This window comes from Canis lupus, chromosome 27 (assembly GCF_011100685.1).
Source record: "Canis lupus familiaris isolate Mischka breed German Shepherd chromosome 27, alternate assembly UU_Cfam_GSD_1.0, whole genome shotgun sequence".
Lineage (NCBI taxonomy): Eukaryota > Metazoa > Chordata > Mammalia > Carnivora > Canidae > Canis > Canis lupus.
In genome coordinates this window covers 30501459-30516776 of record NC_049248.1, presented here as the reverse complement: position 1 = coordinate 30516776, position 15318 = coordinate 30501459, and the positions used below count along the sequence as shown (strand labels likewise).

General features: G+C 39.5%; 1 protein-coding gene across 1 annotated transcript in view; it reads left to right on the top strand.

Moving 5' to 3' along the window:
• PKP2 (plakophilin 2) overlaps positions 1-15318 on the top strand; it is an 87215-nt gene that overhangs the window by 34314 nt on the left and 37583 nt on the right. Inside the window, exons 5-6 of the mRNA XM_038577246.1 lie at positions 5873-6080; positions 14816-14993. Coding sequence (XP_038433174.1) covers positions 5873-6080; positions 14816-14993 — 386 coding nt within the window. The remainder of the gene's footprint in view (positions 1-5872; positions 6081-14815; positions 14994-15318) is intronic.

Here is a 15318-nt window from a genome sequence, read left to right as displayed (position 1 = left end):
CATTAAGCATGGTGCTATAGTGTTTAAATTTATGTATAAAAGACCATTCATTACAGGGGTACGTGGCTGGCTTAGCCAATAGATCATGTGACGCTTGATCTTGGGATTGTGGGTTCCAGCCCCTTAGATGCTTTCCTGGGACTTTTCTTACTTGACACCATCTCCTGACCTGCTTCATCCACTCGCACATCTTCCATTCCGATGTGATAAAGATCCTGATGACTCACTGCATCTCCAGCCCATATCCCTGCCCTGGGCTTCAAACCATGCATCCATCTGTTTCCTGGACATCCCACTGGACTCAACATCAGCATTTTTAGAAAATGAACACATTATCTTCCTTTGCTTTTCATCTCTAGTGTCCAACCCTCCTTCGAAACTTGTTCTTCCTACTGGGCTGAAAGGCAGGACCATTGGTGGTTTGAATGTTAGCTCTCAGGAGTCACTCGGACAGGGTGAACCCAGCACCCTATTTTATTTACCTCAGTGACCTTGGGCAAGATATTTAACCTCTCTGAGCCTCGGCATTCCTACCTTTAAAGTTGGAATAATAGTCCTACTAGAAAGAATTGTGAGAATGCAGTCAGAGCAGTTGGATAATGGTACAATGCCTGCCCCGAAGTAATGAATCAGAACATATTATTTCCTGCGTAGGTGAGTGGTAGTTCACCCAGATGCTGTTACACAAAAACTTGAACAGAGACTTTGAACTTTCTTTTATTCTTACCTCTCAACATTACTCATATTCATGCAGTTTTTAAGATCTATTAGTGCTGCTACTAAAAGTGTCTTGAACCTACCCACATCTGTGCCTCCCCACTCAGTGCTACTATGCTCATCCCTATCACGATGTTTTCTGTTAATCTAGCTGCTTCCTGGTTAATCTTCCTCCATTCTTAACCACTTCTGATACAGTCACCTTACAGCACCAAGGGAGACCTTTCCAATAGCTGCCCCACTACCTGTAGGAGAAGGGACAAACCTCTTAATTTAATCTGCAAGACCTTTCTAAAACTGGCCTTATTTCCATGCCTGCTTCAGATCCCATCACTGACGTATTGATTGCCGTAACTGCCTTGGAGAATCTTACTATAAACTCATTGCTCAGAATTTGAGAAATTAAAAAAAAAAGGAAGAAAAAACATACCCACAGTTCCCACTATAGTTATCATTTTGGTTTTGTTCTCTAACTTTTTAAATGCATGTATTTACATAGCTGTAATCAAATTGAATATGTAGCTTTGTTTGCAGGGATATTTTTGTTTGATTTTTAAAAACATGCACAAATATATGCTTGTTTAAAAAAATACAAAATAACAAGCTGCTTTCATAACTTATCCCCCCATCATTTGTTTCAAGCTCACTAATTTCATTTCCTTCTTTATGTTCTGTGTTTGAATGGAAATACATAGATATTTTATACAGTTTTTTTTTTCAGTAACACTGTATTTTTTTTTTTTTTAGATTTTTTTTATTTATCTATTCATGAGAGACACAGATAGAGAGCAAGGCAGAGACACAGACAGAGGAGAAGCAGGCTCCACTCAGGAAGCCCGATGCGGGACTAGATCCCGGGGCTCCAGGATCACGCCCCGGGCTGAAGGCAGGCGCCAAACCGCTGAGCCACCCAGGGATCCCCCAAGTAACACTGTATCTTAAGCACTTTCTCATAACATTAGCAATATTCTGCATACTTCATATTAATGGTGGCATATTAATGGTGATAGTAATAACTACTATGTGTTGAGCGAGTACTATATACCTAGCATGCAGATTGTTAATCTTAGATAATCTCCATTTGACTGGTGAGGGAACTGTAATGACTTATAAAATATAGGTCAGTTCTAAAATTGCTCTGCCTCTCCCATGGAAACTTCAACATAAGGATGTGTGACAATCATTAACCAGTCTTCCCTGTTGTTGAACCTTTATGGTTTCATTAAAGTTTTCACTATTATAAATAATGTAGTTACGATTACATGTGTGTGCATTTCAAATTATTTCCTCGTGAAGGTTACTAGAAGAGAATACTTTTAAAGTTTTTGACACATATTGCCAATTTTCTTCCTGAAATGTTAAACCAATTTACAGGGAGTGACTAATTCTAATGGTAAGGAAAAGAGAGAAGAGGAGTGACATTTCACAGAGGTGACATTTGAGCCAGCTTATGCAGGATGAGAAGGGCTTTGCCAGAAGTGAGGCATAGTGGTCAGAACATTCTACACAGGAAAGAGAGAGAGAGCAAAGGCACAGGGCACAAGGGAGCCCTTGCCCCAAAGGGGTCAGTCTGTTCCCTCTGCTTATTTGCCACCAGAAATCCTCATTATTTATTTTATAGTTGGCAGCAAAGAGAATCAGAATAGAGCCCTTCCATATATTTAGAAATGATCTCAAATGAAAGCTCTCTTGAAGTTCTGAGACATTCATGCTAGTCTGTATCTTTTTTCCTTTACCCAGAGGGAGAACAAATCCCCTGAGGATTCAGTATAACTGGGAAACACAGGCAACCTCTCTGGTCCCACATCTGCTTCCCTGAATTTAAAGGCGCAAGGACAGTACATTTGACATTGGTCTTAGTACATATAGATCCATCACCAACCATCCTTCTAGTTATATGCAGTGAGGAAAATATCATCAACTTCTTGCATTTGATACTGATTTTGTATCAATCTGCTTGATAAAATGGATAAAAGAAACCAAAGTCTTTTTTTAAATTTGGGATAGGTGCCAGACACTAGGGAGTCAAATTCTACAGTAACTAGAGCTGTGGCAGATTTCAGCCTTTATCTGAGCATGGTGTGTCTGCAATTCCTTCTTTCCGGGCTAGAGCAAGTGCTGAAAGCCAAAGGGATAAAGGTGACAGGGTAAGGGAAACCTGCCCTCTGAGCCCCCCACCCTCCCACCTCAGTCAGGACAGTGGAGGCTTCCACATGCTACTCTGGCTAATTCCATAATCGCATCTGGAAATGCAATATGGCCAGTAAGCCACTTCACATATTTTGAAGAAGGCAACTTATAAATTATAAATTAAGTAATAAAATATTTCTTAAGTTTGCAAAGTACCTTCAGGACAAACAGGATTTTCTTTTTGTGTCTGATGTTTATACTGCTAGCGCGAAGATTTAGTATAGGTGGCATTTATGAAGTTGATAGAGTGTAAACTTAACCACCTTAAAACCTAACTATGAAATAGAAATTGATGAAATTAGGGGGATCCCTGGGTGGCTTAGCGGTTTAGCACCTGCCTTTGGTCCAGGGCGCGATCCTGGAGTACCAGGATCGAGTCCCACGTCGGGCTCCTGGCATGGAGCCTGCTTCTCCCTCCTCCTGTGTCTCTCTCTCTCTCTCTCTCTCTGTCTATCATAAATAAATAAATAAATCTTTAAAAAAAAAAAAAGAAATTGATGAAATTAGAGAAACCTGTGAGTTACAGACTGTTTTTAAAATAAACTGTGCCTTTCTGCTTTTAAGGAAGTGTAATAATGGGAATAGATGAAGTGATCAAATAATGATCTGTGGGACCAGAATTAATTGATAGTGAAGAAATCTTTCTCATTAGCATTGTCACACAAATATATTAAAATAGCTGTAGACATAGCCCAACCAAATTGCTGTGACCAGTCTACCAATTGTATCCTGTTCTGCAAATGAATGTCCCCTCTGAAGGGAGTGATAAGTAGTAGTAATAGTCATTACTACCAGTGAAACCTTAAACGGACCAAAAAACTACTTCTCTCCTCTCTTACTCTTTCTTTCTTTCTCTCTCAAGAGAAGGAAGGGGGATGGGCAGAGGGAGAAGGAGAGAGAATTTTCAGCAGGGCTCCATGCCCAACATGGACTTAAGTGACTGAGCCACCAGGCGCCCTAAGAGTACTTCTCTCTTAAGGTTCTTAACAAGCTATTAATAAGATAATGTATATGAAACTCTTAATACTATGCCAACACCTGGAAGTGGGTGGAGGAGTCATTATCTGTGTTTTATTATTATTATTATCACAGTTATTATTTTTAAACCTTGGCTTTTATTCTTGCCTTGCTAGTTTTCTTCCCAATCCTAGCAAAGGAAGATGTCATATTGGAAAATTATGTCTTAAATACCATTTATCTGTCTATGAAAGGGAAACTGGATTTTTAAAAAAGATTATTTATTTATTTATTTATTTATTTATTTATTTATTTATTTATTTATGATAGACATAGAGCGAGAGAGAGGCAGAGACACAGGAGGAGGGAGAAGCAGGCTCCATGCCAGGAGCCCGATTTGGGACTTGATCCTGGGACTCCAGGATCGCGCCCTGGGTCAAAGGCAGGTGCTAAACCACTGAGCCACCCAGGGATCCCCCAGGAAACTGGATTTTTATGATATGTAGAAAATATGAAAAGGTGTTACTGGGCCCTGGAGCATGAACTGTTGTGCAGTTAGGGCATCATTTGTAGGTGATGAACTTCATCTGAAAGGGAAACTCCTGCTCATTCACAGTTATATCCTAAAAATGTCTGCATTAAGATTGAGAAAGTGACTGAGATCTTTACCAAAAGTTCTTACTAAAATTTTCTGGGGGTGCCTGGGTGGCTTAGTTGAATAGCATCGGACTCTTGATTTTGGCTCAGGTCATAATCTCAGGGTTGTGAGATCGAGCCCTGCATTGGGCTCCACACTCACCATGCTTGGGATTTCTTTCTCTCCTTTTCCTTCTGTCCCTCCCCACTCACGATCTCTCTTGCTCTCTCTAAAAAACAAAATTTTTCTACATCAGATGCCAGTGGAAGACTATGAGAAAGAAAGCCCTCAGTCTGCAACTTAACATTTCTCTTTAGCAGCCCATGTCCACCTCTTGATTTTCTTTTTTTAGATAATATTTGCAGCCTGAAATATAAAATCACCTTGCTCAGATTGCCATTATTTGCCTCTTCTTAAACAACCATACATTTCAGAATCTAAGCCATCTATGTTTCTATTCCTAGTTCTGGCTCTAACAGACAGCACACTCTTTCTTGCATATTTGGATAGGAGAAAGCAATATTTTAAAAATAGCAGGGATCCCTGGGTGGCTCAGTGGTTTGGCGCCTGCCTTTGGCCCAGGGCGCGATCCTGGAGACCTGGGATCGAATCCCACATCGGGCTCCCAGTGCATGGAGCCTGCTCCTGCTTCTCCCTCTGCCTGTGTCTCTGCCTCTCTCTCTCTCTCTCTCTCTCTCTCTCTGTGTGACTATCATAAATAATAAATTAAAAAAAAATAAAATAAAATGAAATAAAATTTAAAAATAGCATATCAAAAAGTATAAAGTTACATTATTTACTTAAATTGCTTGCATAATTTTTATGTAAATCTTTAAGTACCCAAAGCAATTGATCGTAAAAATAGCTGGCATTTAGGATTAGTTTGCTTTGCTACTACCGTCGCCATGGTAAATGAATCTTTATTTCTACCATTAATGAAGTGAGATCTGTTTGTTTATATTGACTGTAAAGTTCTGTCCTGGAAAAAAAAATACTCCCGTAATATGTGCTGTTCTTCCATAAAACTCTTTATTCCTCACATTCCCAAGTCTGTTCATCTTCATTATGCTCAAGGCTTTTATAACTTAACTCTTTTCATTCACAAAGCTATCACTTACCCACCTTCTATCACTTTAACTTTCTCTTTCAATTATCTCACAGGTTTCAGTCTTCTCAAATTTATTGTTAGCTCCTCAGTGAGATGGTAGGCATATACCTTATGCTGTGAGTCTCAGGCTATGTCTCCTTTATTATTTGATGGGGGGTTCTAATCCACAGTGCTGAACTTTGTGTGTTCATTCATATTGCAATGAACGTTTTTGATGGCACATCAGAATAAATACCTGAAATACGCATCCACTTCTTCCCCAGGTCAATCAGCTTCGTGGCATCCCCAAGCTTCTGCAGCTCCTGAAAGTTCAGAATGAAGATGTTCAGCGAGCCGTGTGTGGGGCTTTGAGAAACTTGGTATTTGAAGATAATGACAACAAGTTGGAGGTAGCTGAACTCAACGGGGTACCTCGGCTACTCCAGGTGCTGAAGCAAACCAGAGACTTGGAGACTAAAAAGCAAATAACAGGTAGTGCTCATAGAATATGAAAGGACGTAGAGCAGGGTACCCCAGCTGGGTATGTTATGCTCTCTATTTTTCTTAAGCTTCCCACACCCAGTGCTTTATGGGCTCATCATTATCTGAGAGGTGGCTTTCAAGGAACGTTGTCACCTTGCTGAGTTAGACCTCGAATTCAGGTGAAGTTTGAATTCCTTTTTTTTCTGGAAAGGGGGAAGTTATTTTGAGGCTTTTGCTCAGTCCACATAAGAAAAACTGTGACTTTGACTACATGTTTTTAAAACAACTTTGCAAGACTCACTGCATGGAAATCCGCATCAGTTTACTAACAGCCACTCTATGGTTTGAGGATGTGTGAGCTTTCAGTATTGCCTTGGGTGTCCAAGGCATTCATTCTGAAGAGACTCAAGAGGAGCCACACCCAATTATTTTTACTATTTATTCAATAATCCACTCCCTGGATCTATCCAAAGAAAGCAAATCAGGGAGTCAAATAGTGTCCTAATGTAGAAGATCAATTTAGGGATCCCTGGGTGGCGCAGCGGTTTGGTGCCTGCCTTTGGCCCAGGGTGCGATCTTGGAGATCCAGGATTGAATCCCACATCAGGCTCCCTGCATGGAGCCTGCTTCTCCCTCTGCCTGTGTCTCTGCCTCTCTCTCTCTCTGTGACTATCATAAATAAATAAAATCTTAAAAAAAAAAAAAAGATCAATTTAACCAAATAGTCAAAATACAAGAAATATGGTTTTCTAATCCTTCCATTGCCTGGACCGGTCCACCTCAAAATACCTGCTCCCTAGCCCATCCATCACTGCACCCTAAAAAAAAGAAAAAAAGATGAGAGTGGCTGGATGTGGTTTTTTTTTTTTCTAGCTCTCTACTTCATATTTCAAAATACTGAGTTGCATAGGTAAATACTGTTTTTCTGTCCAATAGATTAAAAAGATGAAATAATCTGATAGAATTAAATCAACAGTTTTAGTAATCCTTGAAACATGGAGAAGACAGACCTAGTTTCATTTAAATGAATAGTACATACAGTAGAGGAGAAAATGGTTCATTGATGTTCAAGCTTGCCCTCCCTGCCCTCACCATCCGCTCCGTGCTGACGCTCCCTGCACACCTTACAGAGTGCGAGAAGCATTACTGAGTTCAATTGTCAGTAGTGTTGGTTGCCCTGGGGAAACTTAAATTAAGAACATTCAGTGGCCCAGGTAGTAAACGTACACTTTTAATTTAATTATCATGAAAAGATTTTGAGATATTTTTAGGTGTTATTGGGTGATTAAATCTCAATTTTACAGATGAGGAAAGTAGGGTCCAAAGAAGTTAACCCTTTTTAATGTATTTGTAAATAATAAATCTTGACAGTGTTATTTATTTTAAAAGTTCTTTTTTTTTTACATTTGTTTTTATTGGAGTTTGATTTGCCAACATATAGCATAACACCCAGTGCTCATCCCATCAAGTGCCCCTCTCAGTGCCCATCACCCAGTCACCCCGACCCCCTGCCCACCTCCCCTTCCACTACCCTTTGTTTCCCAGAGTGAGGAGTCTCTTATGGTTTGTCTCCCCCTTTAATTTTTCCACTCAGTTCACCTTAAAAGGAGGTATCTCACAAATGTTGTTTTAAACTGAATATATTCTGTACTTCCGCTGTGTCCACTTTACCATACAGCCCTTTTTTCTGTAGAAATGTCATTCTATCTTCTCTGCCCATTTATATCTTAAAACAATCACATATTTTTCTATCTTAATATATTTAATTTTATAAAACTATATGAAGAGTGATACCATGCTGCCCTTCTGCCAGCTTCCTATTATGTCCCATGGGAAGTTTCCTTCCATCTTTATGATTTATATTAAAATACCTACAGAAATTAAGAGTGATCAGACACATTCATTGATTCATTCATTCATTCAGCCAGCATTTACAGGGCTGCCTTCAAGTGCCAAGCAATGGGAATCAGTCTGGAGAGGCTGTACATGTTCTTTTCCCTCTGCTAACACATGAACAATTATGTGGTGGTTGGCACTTAAAAAAAAAAAAAAGACTAAACCTCATAGTTAAAACCTAACATTTCCTCCATTAAAATATAGTAATGACAACCATAAGAGAATAGCAAACAGATAATTTTTTTTTTTACTGTTTTACAGTCAAATGACTTCTCGAAGGAGATTATGTTTCATTCTGGACTTTAAAAGAAGGATAGGATACACTTTGAACTGGTGTTTTGAGGGAGAATGAAAGTCATTCCCAGCAAAATGAACATCATTAGCAAAGCAAAGAAGCAAAAAGAAGCTGCTGGTCATGTAGAGGGAGTTTGATAATAGAGTATTGAGGTTAGTGTGTATTGTAGCCAGAGAACTTGGGAGGATTTGTGGTGTGTGTCAGGGAAGTAATCCATTGAACCACGCTTCCTCTTCTCTTGTTTAGGCAATAGGAAACTACAGTCAGAGAACATTCTGTGGTATTAATGCCATAGAAACCATTCAGTTATCTTTAGATAATCTACAGAGCTGATAAATGGAGGTTTATTGTGCAATTCTCAGGATTTCTAGAACTTGGCTTGTTCACCCCTACCAGAGGGTGCTCATTACATGCTAATTGAATTGAGTTAATACTTGAATGTTTGATACAAATCCTTCCAAATAACTTCCTTTAGCTCTATTAATAGAACAGCTAAATAAGTGCTTTCGGGGCCTCAGAAATAAATTGTTGACTTAATGTAGACATGTTTATATCTTTGTTTAGAAACACAAAGCGAGCAACCATACATGTGAATCTTATCTATTTGGTGAACATCTTTTTATTGAGCCTCTTTTTACATGCTTGCCACTAAATTAGGACTTTCCATTTTTCATCTTTGTTCCCCTTGACATCTCCATAAGGCATTATTGTTGATTTCCGCATGATCAGTGTGACACTTTAGGGTGGTAAGTAGATTGCCCAAGATTACACAACTGGCAGAGCACAAGGCCCAGATTTGAACCTAGCTTTATCTGCGTGTTCTGCTGTATGAAAGTGGCTCTCACCTACTGTTTCTGGGGCAGAGAGTGACTCATTTTTACAGTTCTTTGGGAAAGGGTTTATCTTTAAGAATCTCAGATCAGAGAGCTCTTTCATTCTTCTCTGAGCCTTCCTCTCTCTCCACTTGCCACTGACATGATTCAGTCTTCTTCACACCCCTGGTCTACTATTGCAGTAGCTTCTTACTGCCCCTCTGATTCAGTATTGCACATTCCCACTCGATCCACCACTCTGCTCCTAATGATTTCTTTCTAATATGAAAATTCTGCCCATTGTCCTCCCCATGAACTATAAGGTAGAGTCCATGCTGTGTAGTATGCCATACTAAGATTTTATGATGTGAACTTGGTGACCATAGGCAACCAGTGTCTCCTCTCATACCCTTCCAGCTCAGGTTCTGAAATCCTCGAGGATTTTGCTGGTCTGTTCCATGTCTCTTTTCTATCTTGGTATCTTTTGTGCTGTTTCTTGGACTAGAATCTTTTTCCACACCTTGACCATCTGGTGAACCCTCTCATCTTTCAATAGGTGTCTTTTCCTTTGAAGCATTTTCAGATGCCATCTTTCCATACTTTACTCCCTGTCTCCCACCCTCCCCCCAGTGGAGTTTTGAAAAGGCTTCCACTGAACTACTTTTGCATCCTTTAATATTAGGATGCCACTTATTTTATGCCTGTATATTTATTGCAATAACAACAGTTATTTGTTATTTTCTCAAATGAGACTTCTGATTGAACATATGAAAGAGACTTGTGAGAGCACCCAGGTGGCTCAGTCAATTAAGCATCCAATTCTTGGTTTTAGCTCAGGTCATGATCTCAGGGTGGTGGGATCGAGCCTCACATCAGGCCCTGCACGCAGCGTGGAGTCTGCCTCAGATTCTCTCTCCCTCTCTGTCCCACTCACTTTCTCTCAAGTAAATAAATAAAATCTTTGGGACACCTTGGTGGCTCAGTCATTTAAGCATCTGCCTTCAGCTCAGGTCATGATTGCAGGGTCCTGGGATCCTGCCCCTGCCTCAGCCTCCCTGCTCAGTGGGGTGCCTGCTTCTCCCTCTCGCTGCCCCTCCCCCCTCATTCATGCTCATTTTCTCATGCTCTCTCTCTCAAATAATGTTTTTTAAAAATCTAAATAAATAAATAAAATCTTTAAAAAAAAAGACTTGTGACCTGGGAATATCCAGATTACACACAAATAAGAGAACCAAGTGTGTTTTCAGATAGGACCCTGATTTTTCTGGCCAAGATATAAAACAATTAACCATTTGATATCTATATATGTATAATATAAGTACCAGAGCTTTGTTTGCTGGAAGAAAACATCAACTCACTGACCTTCCTAGCATTTTCAGTACCAGCCTCAGAGGGAAGCTCTTCCCTTTCCAGATGAAAAGGCTTCAGGATCAAAGACTCCCTCTGAGATTGTTCTCCCTCCCTTACCAAGTGAGCGTGGTAGTGTACTTTAATTGAAATGAGAACAGTACATACTGATCTCAGAGGTTCATCTTCAGGGTCACTGAGTAATGAACACTTTCAGAAATGAGTGGGCTCTGGCTTAGTAAGAATGAAGCAAGAGATTCTTGTCCTTCTGCGTGTTACATAAGGAAGCCATAGGGAAGGGTCATGTTTGTCGATGATTTGTTGAAAATGCATATTGACCTCTGCATATTTTATGGAAATATTTAATTGAATTGCTGTATTTTAATAAAATAGCAGAAACATTTTACTATAAAATATTCATTATGCACCTTTAAAAATAATTCTATATTATTTTATTCTGCATTTGTAATATGCAACAGGTTACCTTGGGTTCATGTATAACTTGGACTAAACGGCTTTTGCAATAGTGTGGTATCGCAGATAAGATTTACAAAACTTAGGTGAAAGGAGTATATCCACACAAGGAAAATTATAAAAAAAAAAAAAAATCCTCTGTTTTGTGATCACTTTGCAAAACAAGGTTAAAACACACCGGTTCTCCTTTTTTTCCTCCTGCTCTTCCTTCTCCCTCTGTACTGATAATAGGGATTCATTTAATCATACTACTCGCAATTTTTACCACCTAAGTGTCATTTAGACTTTGTTAAATAACTGTATTTCTAGTCCTCAAGGGCGGACTGGATTTTAATATCTTATAAGATCCCTTTACTAAAGTTAGGTATTTTTTGCAAATATCACAGTTGGCAACAAATTTCTAGATAATGAAGTTATTATTATCTCTCTTCTAAGTGCTAATTATTCAAAACATATCCCTAACCAGAATCCATTTCTCTTTCTTTTTGCCTTGAATGAGAACTTAGTGATAGAAAATTACAGGCTTATCAGCTGCAACAAAGAACTATAATAATAGAAACCGAGGCGCTATGAATAAGTTGATTAGAAGCTAAAGGTGAGACCAGTGAAAATCTAAACCCTAATGTTATCTCAGAACATCCAGAATCAAGTCATTGAAAAGAAGTTCTATGAAGGGTCTTCTGGCCCATTTGTTTCCCAGTGCCAGAAATGGGAATCATTTTTTTAAGTAATCTTTACATCTAGTTTGGGGCTCAAACTCATGACCCTGAGATCAAGAGTCCCGTGTTCTGACTGAGCCAGCCAGGTGCCTCAGGAATCATTTTTTAAAATACAAATTCCTAAGATCTGTCCTGAGATTCTGGCAAGTAAGTATGAGATGTGGCCCAGGAATATATGATTCTGATATGCCACGAGGTTCATTCGGAAACTGCTGGTCTAGTGTAACACTCTAGCTTTGAGATAAAATCTCCTTGTCAATGTTTTGATAAAGGAGGAGCTCATTTTTATCAGCTGCAGCAATAGAGCTGGATCTTACAAACAGATCTGTTTTCTTCAAAGCTCTCTTAGAAACTGATATTTTCAGTGAGCCAGAATCTCTTTCCCTTGAATTTCCACTCATTAGTTCTGGTTTTGCTGTCTTATAGTCACCAAAAAATGATATCTAGTTGTTAAATTTGCATTTCTTTCATTACTGGAGAAAATGCATTCCTTTTTTTTTTCTTAAGATTTTATTTATTTATTTATTCATGAGAGACACAGAGAGAGAGAGGCAGAGACACAGGCAGAGAGAGAAGCAGGCTACATGCAGGGAGCCCCAGGATCACGCCCTGGGCTGATGTGCTAAACCGCTGAGCCACCCAGGGATCCCAAGAAAATGCATTCCTATGTGTAGTAGATTCTAATATTTTTTAGCTAGGATTAATTTTTCTACTAGCAATTGAATTTATAATGATTTATAAGAACTCTATATATTAGGGATATTAACCTTGTATTGCCATACATATTTTCCCAATCTGTAATTGGCTGTTTATTGATTTTTGTATGCTCATGTTAGGGGAGTGTCTGTGTATAATCCCAAATCTCTAGTGAACACTTAAGCTCCTTCCTAGCTTTGTGCCATACAAAAATTTGGTAGGCATGACATTTCTATATGATATCCTATATTAAGAATTCAAAAATTATACTGATACTCCCAAACCAGATATTTTTATAGAAATAATACTGCTTGCCAAGCTATAAAGGACATCAAGTGTTGAAGGAAAATCTCACTTCCTTTGTTTAAAATTAATCTTCTTCTGGTTTTTATTGTAAGGTATACTTTTCCTTTGAGTGCCCTGTGTGGTCCTTTCTAAAAAGAGGAAATGTCATTATGCTTTACATTTTTAAGCCTCTGGCAGGCAGGGACTGTTCATTTGTTTGCTTATTTAAAACAGGAAGCTTTTCCCCACCTTCTCTCTCTTTTCTTTTTAGCTTTCTTTAGTAGCTTAGGAAACACAACTCAACCTCAGACCTGCCTCTACATTGTTTTCAGCCACCTTTGGAGTTCTGTTCTGTCATTCTACCCCCGTCCAGGGCCCCTCAAGCCTAAGTGGGAGGAATGAAGTCATTGTGTTGCAAAACCAGTGGCTGAGGGACACTGCTCCTGCCTAAATCCCCAGGGCTAGTTTGATCAGGAAAAGATCCCCCCACTCCCAAGCCAGAATTCGAGCTCTCACCAGACACCAGATCCCCAGTGTCGCTGTATCTGATGGAAGTTCTGCGTAGACTGCAGTGGGGATTCGGTTATGGTCTCAGAAATGACTTACTGGTACACAGCCAAAGTAAACTGATTAAGGCCAAAAGACTGCATTTGGCCTAGAGTGTTCTAAATGGTGGGCCAGATATGAGTATGGTTGAATAATTAGCAAGCTTTAATTGTGTAGACAATTATTTCAGTCATTAAAATCAGGGGAGATGACACCACCACAGAATTCAGCCCCCCCCCCGAAAAAAAGCACCTTTCCTTTTTTCACAACGTAGACTGTTCTGTATACCTGTGCTTCCTCTTTCTTTTATGCAGACAAAGCAGTAAATTTTAAAAGTGGGAATTACCGACTGGGTGGTGGGGGAATGAATAGGGAAGAAAACGAAGATCGCTTCTCTTTCTCTGCTCTCGGCCTTCCTGGATGATAGTGAGTTAGTCATTTCCTGAGGTATGAAAGAAGGAAAGTAAGGCAGCTTTACACCTGCTGGGAGTCACTGGAATAGCAAGCAAGAGCTATTCTTCCACTGAATCGGAAGTATTTGAATGCCAAATCTGTAAGAAAAACAAATCCTAAATGTGTGTGCCACTTTGTATTCCCTCTGAGGCACCCAGCTTCAGGCTCTGTCTCACAAATGCCCTGAAAAGTACAGTATGCTCTTATCTTATGAATTTCTTTCTGAGTTGGCTTATATGGCCTTTCTCTTTACTGGTGGGTCAAGGGGGAGATTTCAAGAGGAAAGGTAAAGTTAAATGAGGACAATGCTTAGACCAGTGCTTTAGGCCATGCGTGTTGGCAGGTAGATTAAATACTCTTGTACCTCCTTCACTGCCAAACTATAATATAGGAAATTCATGAGATACCCAACATAAGTTCCAGGAGGGCAGAAAGTCTATCATTGGGTAGGATTTAATAAATATTAATTGGTGATGTTGATCAGCCTACCGGTGACAGGCAGGGGTACAGTCAAAGGCTTTCAATCGGCCCTTCCTGCTGTCACTGGGCAGCAAATATCAGGTGGAAGTTGCAGGTAGTGGGGAGCAGGAGGCAGAGGGAGATATTCTCCCCATGCAACTACAGGAGAAAAAGATGACCCTTTAAAAACACTGAAGCCTTGGGGCACCTGACTGGCTCAGTTGGTAGAGTGTACAAATCTTGATCTCTCGGTTTTAAGTTCAAGCCCCAGGTTGGGTGTAGCGATCACTTTAAAAGAATGTAAAATCTTTTTTTAAAAATAAACAAAAATAAAAATATAGAAGTCTTTATTACAATAGGATCATTTCAAGCCTCTGTGTTGGTGAGACCAGAATTTGTTACCTCAGTGAGGTCAGCTTAGTGGTAGGATCTTTTAAGAGAAACAGTATACGTGTTTAAGGATTTCTAACTTTCATTCACATTCCTGATTAATTTAAAAGCTGTATAATTTTATATCATAATATCTCTGTGTGTATGTGTATGTGTGTGTGTGTGTGTGTGTGTGTGTGTGTGTGTCTCTATTATGGATCAGCTTCATTGCCATCTAACAAACTCTAAACTGATTCTTTCAGTCGGAAAAGGGGCCACCCTTTTCTCTACACTACTAGCCACAGCCCTAGGGCTGCTGCCCTAACTCATCTTTTCAGCAGTCATTTGACCCATCCTGGTGCTGTTTTGATGTAGTACTTTTTGCTTTTCTAGGTTTGCTGTGGAATTTGTCATCTAATGACAAACTCAAGAATCTCATGATAACAGAAGCCTTGCTCATCCTGACTGAGAATATCATCATTCCCTTCTCTGGGTGGCCAGAAGGAGACTACCCCAAAGCAAACGGTTTGCTTGATTTTGATATATTTTACAACGTCACAGGATGCTTAAGGTAACGCCACTCTACAAATCTTTTCTCTGTATACCTTACATACTGCATTAAAAACTCTACCCCATTACCTGGAGATGCTATAAGAATTATAAAAATCACTCTGAATACAAGAAATAACCATGTAAAGACAGTGAGAAAGGTAAAGAACACAGTACTGTTTCTAGGCATGTTTGATTTTAGCAGCTACCCACATTAGCTCACAAGAGAGAGGATGTCAGTTCCAATAAAGAAAACAGACATCTGATCTGAACACCCAGAATTCAATGCAAACTGGCCTTTCCTATCTCCCAAGGTTCAAGGTAGGCTTCATGCTTTTTTAATTCAC